The 6,045-nt window shown below is 51.4% G+C and overlaps 1 protein-coding gene across 1 annotated transcript; it reads left to right on the forward strand.

The window, feature by feature from the left end:
* The first annotated feature begins 557 nt into the window (after positions 1–557).
* On the forward strand, positions 558–1,325 carry LOC129856172 (300 kDa antigen AG231-like). The gene has a single exon (XM_055924272.1). The coding sequence runs from the start codon at positions 558–560 to the stop codon at positions 1,323–1,325; it is 768 nt and encodes a 255-aa protein (XP_055780247.1).
* The last annotated feature ends 4,720 nt before the right edge of the window (positions 1,326–6,045 follow it).

The raw sequence follows: 6,045 nt of genomic DNA on the forward strand, positions 1-6,045 counted from the left end.
CCTGGAACCACGGAGGACCCTGGAACCACGCAGGACCCTGGAACCAAGGAGGAACCTGGAACCACGGAGGACCCTGGAACCACGCAGGACCTTGGAACCACGGAGGACCCAGGAACCACGGAGGATCCTGGAACCACGGAGGACCCTGGAACCACGGAGGACCCTGGAACCACGGAGGACCCTGGAACCACGCAGGACCCTGGAACCAAGGAGGAACCTGGAACCACGGAGGACCCTGGAACCAGGCAGGACCTTGGAACCACGGAGAACCCTGTAACCACGCAGGACCCTGGAACCACGCAGGACCCTGGAACCACGGAGGACCCTGTAACCACGGAGGACCCTGGAACCACGGAGGACCCTGTAACCACGGAGGACCCTGGAACCACGTAGGACCCTGGAACCACGGAGGACCCTGGAACCACGGAGGACCCTGTAACCACGGAGGACCCTGGAACCACGCAGAATTAATCCTGTAACCATGGAGGACCCTGGAACCTTGGAGGACCCTGGAACCAAGGAGGAACCTGTAACCACGCGGAATTAATCCTGTAACCATGGAGGACCCTGGAACCACGGAGGACCCTGGAACCACGGAGGACCATGTAAACACGGAGGAACCTGTAACCACGCAGGACCCTGGAACCACGCAGGACCCTGGAACCACGGAGGACCATGTAACCACGGAGGACCCTGGAACCACGGAGGACCCTGGAACCACGGAGAACCCTGGAACCACGCAGGACCCTGTAACCACGGAGGACCATGTAACCACGGAGGACCCTGTAACCACGGAGGACCCTGTAACCACGGAGGACCCTGGAACCACGCAGAACCCTGGAACCACGGAGGACCCTGTAACCAAGGAGGAACCTGGAACCACGGAGGACCCTGGAACCACGCAGGACCCTGGAACCACGGAGGACCCTGTAACCAAGGAGGAACCTGGAACCACGCAGGACCCTGGAACCACGGAGGACCCTGGAACCACGGAGGACCATGTAACCACGGAGGACCCTGTAACCACGGAGGACCCTGTAACCACGGAGGACCCTGGAACCACGCAGAACCCTGGAACCACGGAGGACCCTGTAACCAAGGAGGAACCTGGAACCACGGAGGACCCTGGAACCACGCAGGACCCTGGAACCACGGAGGACCCTGTAACCAAGGAGGAACCTGGAACCACGCAGGACCCTGGAACCACGGAGGACCCTGTAACCACGGAGGAACCTGGAACCACGGAGAACCCTGTAACCACGGAGGACCATGGAACCACGGAGGACCCTGGAACCACGGCGGACCCTGTAACCACGCGGAATTAATCCTGTAACCATGGAGGACCCTGGAACCACGGAGGACCCTGGAACCACGCAGGACCCTGGAACCAAGGAGGAACCTGGAACCACGGAGGACCCTGGAACCACGGAGAACCCTGGAACCACGGAGAACCCTGGAACCACGGAGGACCCTGGAACCACGGAGGACCCTGGAACCACGGAGGACCCTGGAACCACGGAGGACCCTGGAACCACGCAGGACCCTGGAACCAAGGAGGAACCTGGAACCACGGAGGACCCTGGAACCACGCAGGATCTTGGAACCACGCAGGACCTTGGAACCACGGAGGACCCTGGAACCACGGAGGACCCTGGAACCACGGAGGACCCTGGAACCACGGAGGACCCTGGAACCACGGAGGACCCTGGAACCACGGAGGACCCTGGAACCACGGAGGACCCTGGAACCAAAGAGGACCCTGGAACCACGCAGGACCTTGGAACCACGGAGAACCCTGTAACCACGCAGGACCCTGGAACCACGCAGGACCCTGGAACCACAGAGGACCCTGTAACCACGGAGGACCCTGGAACCACGGAGGACCCTGGAACCACTGAGGACCCTGGAACCACGGAGAACCCTGTAACCACGGAGGACCCTGTAACCACGGAGGACCCTGTAACCACGGAGGACCCTGGAACCAAGGAGGAACCTGGAACCACGGAGGACCCTGTAACCACGCAGGACCCTGGAACCACGGAGGACCCTGTAACCACGGAGGACCCTGTAACCACTGAGAACCCTGGAACCACTGAGAACCCTGGAACCACGCAGGACCCTGGAACCACGGAGAACCCTGGAACCACGCAGGACCCTGTAACCACGGAGGACCCTGGAACCACGGAGGACCCTGGAACCACGGAGAACCCTGTAACCACGGAGGACCCTGGCACCACGGAGGACCCTGGAACCACTGAGGACCCTGGAACCACGGAGAACCCTGTAACCACGGAGGACCCTGTAACCACGGAGGACCCTGTAACCACGGAGGACCCTGGAACCAAGGAGGAACCTGGAACCACGGAGGACCCTGTAACCACGCAGGACCCTGGAACCACGGAGGACCCTGTAACCACGGAGGACCCTGTAACCACGGAGGACCCTGTAACCACTGAGAACCCTGGAACCACGCAGGACCCTGGAACCACGGAGAACCCTGGAACCACGCAGGACCCTGTAACCACGGAGGACCCTGGAACCACGGAGGACCCTGGAACCACGGAGAACCCTGTAACCACGGAGGACCCTGGCACCACGCAGAACTGTGAAATGTGTTCTGGTTGTGTTCTAGTTGTGTTCTGGTTGTGTTCTAGTTGTGTTCTGGTTGTGTTCTAGTTGTGTTCTGGTTGTGTTCTGGTTGTGGTTGTGTTGTGGTTGTGTTCTGGTTGTGTTCTAGTTGTGTTCTGGTTGTGTTCTGGTTGTGGTTGTGTTCTGGTTGTGTTCTGGTTGTGTTCTAGTTCTGGTTCTGGTTGTGATCTGGTTGTGTTGTGGTTGTGGTTGTGTTGTGGTTGTGTTGTGGTTGTGTTGTGGTTGTGTTGTGGTTGTGTTGTGGTTGTGTTGTGGTTGTGTTGTGGTTGTGTTGTGGTTGTGTTGTGGTTGTGTTCTGGTTGTTTTCTAGTTGTGTTCTGGTTGTGTTCTGGTTGTGTTGTGGTTGTGTTCTGGTTGTGTTCTGGTTGTGTTCTAGTTGTGGTTGTGTTGTAGTTGTGTTCTGGTTGTGTTCTAGTTGTGGTTGTGTTGTGGTTGTGTTCTGGTTGTGTTCTGGTTGTGTTGTGGTTGTGTTCTGGTTGTGTTCTAGTTGTGTTCTGGTTGTGGTTGTGTTCTAGTTGTGGTTGTGTTGTGGTTGTTTTCTAGTTGTGTTGTGGTTGTGTTGTGGTTGTGTTCTAGTTGTGGTTGTGATCTGGTTGTGTTCTAGTTGTGGTTGTGTTCTAGTTGTGTTCTAGTTGTGGTTGTGATCTAGTTGTGTTCTAGTTGTGTTCTGGTTGTGTTCTAGTTGTGGTTGTGTTCTGGTTGTGTTGTGGTTGTGTTCTGGTTGTGTTCTAGTTGTGGTTGTGATCTAGTTGTGTTCTAGTTGTGTTCTAGTTGTGGTTGTGTTCTGGTTGTGTTCTAGTTCTGGTTGTGTTGTGGTTGTGTTCTGGTTGTGTTCTAGTTGTGTTCTGGTTGTGTTCTGGTTGTGTTCTAGTTGTGTTCTAGTTGTGGTTGTGTTCTGGTTGTGTTCTAGTTCTGGTTGTGTTCTGGTTGTGTTCTAGTTGTGTTCTGGTTGTGTTCTGGTTGTGTTCTAGTTGTGTTCTAGTTGTGGTTGTGTTCTGGTTGTGTTCTAGTTGTGTTCTAGTTGTGGTTGTGTTCTGGTTGTGTTCTAGTTGTGTTCTGGTTGTGGTTGTGTTCTAGTTGTGTTCTAGTTGTGGTTGTGTTCTGGTTGTGTTGTGGTTGTGTTCTGGTTGTGTTGTGGTTGTGTTCTGGTTGTGGTTGTGTTGTGGTTGTGTTCTGGTTGTGTTCTAGTTGTGTTCTGGTTGTGTTCTGGTTGTGTTCTGGTTGTGGTTGTGTTGTGGTTGTGTTGTGGTTGTGTTCTAGTTGTGGTTGTGTTGTGGTTGTGTTGTGGTTGTGGTTGTGTTGTGGTTGTGTTGTGGTTGTGTTGTGGTTGTGGTTGTGTTGTGGTTGTGTTGTGGTTGTGTTGTGGTTGTGTTGTGGTTGTGGTTGTGTTGTGGTTGTGTTGTGGTTGTGGTTGTGTTGTGGTTGTGTTGTGGTTGTGTTGTGGTTGTGTTGTGGTTGTGTTCTGGTTGTGTTCTGGTTGTGTTGTGGTTGTGTTGTGGTTGTGGTTGTGTTGTGGTTGTGTTGTGGTTGTGTTCTGGTTGTGGTTGTGTTGTGGTTGTGTTGTGGTTGTGGTTGTGTTGTGGTTGTGTTGTGGTTGTGTTGTGGTTGTGTTGTGGTTGTGTTGTGGTTGTATTCTGGTTGTGTTGTGGTTGTGTTGTGGTTGTGTTCTAGTTCTGGTTGTGTTGTGGTTGTGTTCTGGTTGTGTTCTAGTTGTGTTCTGGTTGTGTTCTGGTTGTGGTTGTGTTGTGGTTGTGTTCTGGTTGTGTTCTGGTTGTGTTGTGGTTGTGTTCTATTTGTGGTTGTGTTCTGGTTGTGGTTGTGTTCTGGTTGTGTTCTATTTGTGGTTGTGTTCTGGTTGTGTTCTGGTTGTGTTTGTGTTCTATTTGTGGTTGTGTTCTAGTTCTAGTTGTGGTTGTGTTCTGGTTGTGTTTGTGTTCTATTTGTGGTTGTGTTCTAGTTCTGGTTGTGGTTGTGATCTGGTTGTGTTCTGGTTGTGATCTGGTTGTGGTTGTGTTCTGGTTGTGTTCTAGTTCTGGTTGTGTTGTGGTTGTGTTCTGGTTGTGTTCTAGTTGTGTTCTGGTTGTGTTCTGGTTGTGTTCTAGTTGTGTTCTAGTTGTGGTTGTGTTCTGGTTGTGTTCTAGTTCTGGTTGTGTTCTGGTTGTGTTCTAGTTGTGTTCTAGTTGTGGTTGTGTTCTGGTTGTGTTCTAGTTGTGTTCTAGTTCTAGTTGTGTTCTGGTTGTGTTCTAGTTGTGTTCTGGTTGTGGTTGTGTTCTAGTTGTGTTCTAGTTGTGGTTGTGTTCTGGTTGTGTTCTAGTTGTGTTCTAGTTGTGGTTGTGTTCTAGTTGTGGTTGTGTTCTGGTTGTGTTGTGGTTGTGTTCTGGTTGTGTTCTGGTTGTGTTCTGGTTGTGTTGTGGTTGTGTTCTAGTTGTGGTTGTGTTGTGGTTGTGTTGTGGTTGTGGTTGTGTTGTGGTTGTGTTGTGGTTGTGGTTGTGTTGTGGTTGTGTTGTGGTTGTGTTGTGGTTGTGTTGTGGTTGTGTTGTGGTTGTGTTCTGGTTGTGTTCTGGTTGTGTTCTATTTGTGGTTGTGTTCTATTTGTTGTTGTGTTCTGGTTGTGTTGTGGTTGTGGTTGTGTTGTGGTTGTGTTGTGGTTGTGTTGTGGTTGTGTTGTGGTTGTGGTTGTGTTGTGGTTGTGTTGTGGTTGTGGTTGTGTTGTGGTTGTGTTGTGGTTGTGTTGTGGTTGTGTTGTGGTTGTGTTGTGGTTGTATTCTGGTTGTGTTGTGGTTGTGTTGTGGTTGTGTTCTAGTTCTGGTTGTGTTGTGGTTGTGTTCTGGTTGTGTTCTAGTTGTGTTCTGGTTGTGTTCTGGTTGTGGTTGTGTTGTGGTTGTGTTCTGGTTGTGTTCTGGTTGTGTTGTGGTTGTGTTCTATTTGTGGTTGTGTTCTGGTTGTGGTTGTGTTCTGGTTGTGTTCTATTTGTGGTTGTGTTCTGGTTGTGTTCTGGTTGTGTTTGTGTTCTATTTGTGGTTGTGTTCTAGTTCTGGTTGTGGTTGTGATCTGGTTGTGTTCTGGTTGTGATCTGGTTGTGTTCTGGTTGTGATCTGGTTGTGTTCTAGTTCTGGTTGTGGTTGTGTTGTGGTTGTGGTTGTGTTGTGGTTGTGTTGTGGTTGTGTTGTGGTTGTGTTGTGGTTGTGGTTGTGTTGTGGTTGTGTTGTGGTTGTGTTGTGGTTGTGTTGTGGTTGTGTTCTGGTTGTGTTCTGGTTGTGGTTGTGTTGTGGTTGTGTTGTGGTTGTGTTGTGGTTGTGGTTGTGTTGTGGTTGTGTTGTGGTTGTGTTCTGGTTGTGTTCTGGTTGTGGTTGTGTTGTGGTTGTGTTGTGGTTGTGTTGTGGTTGTGTTCTGGTT

The sequence above is a fragment of the Salvelinus fontinalis genome, chromosome 5 (assembly GCF_029448725.1).
Source record: "Salvelinus fontinalis isolate EN_2023a chromosome 5, ASM2944872v1, whole genome shotgun sequence".
Taxonomy (NCBI): domain Eukaryota; kingdom Metazoa; phylum Chordata; class Actinopteri; order Salmoniformes; family Salmonidae; genus Salvelinus; species Salvelinus fontinalis.

Coding starts and splice junctions, on each gene's coding strand:
- LOC129856172 (XM_055924272.1), top strand. CDS start 558: ATGGAGGACCCTGGAACCACGGAGGACCCTGGAACCACGGAGGACCAT.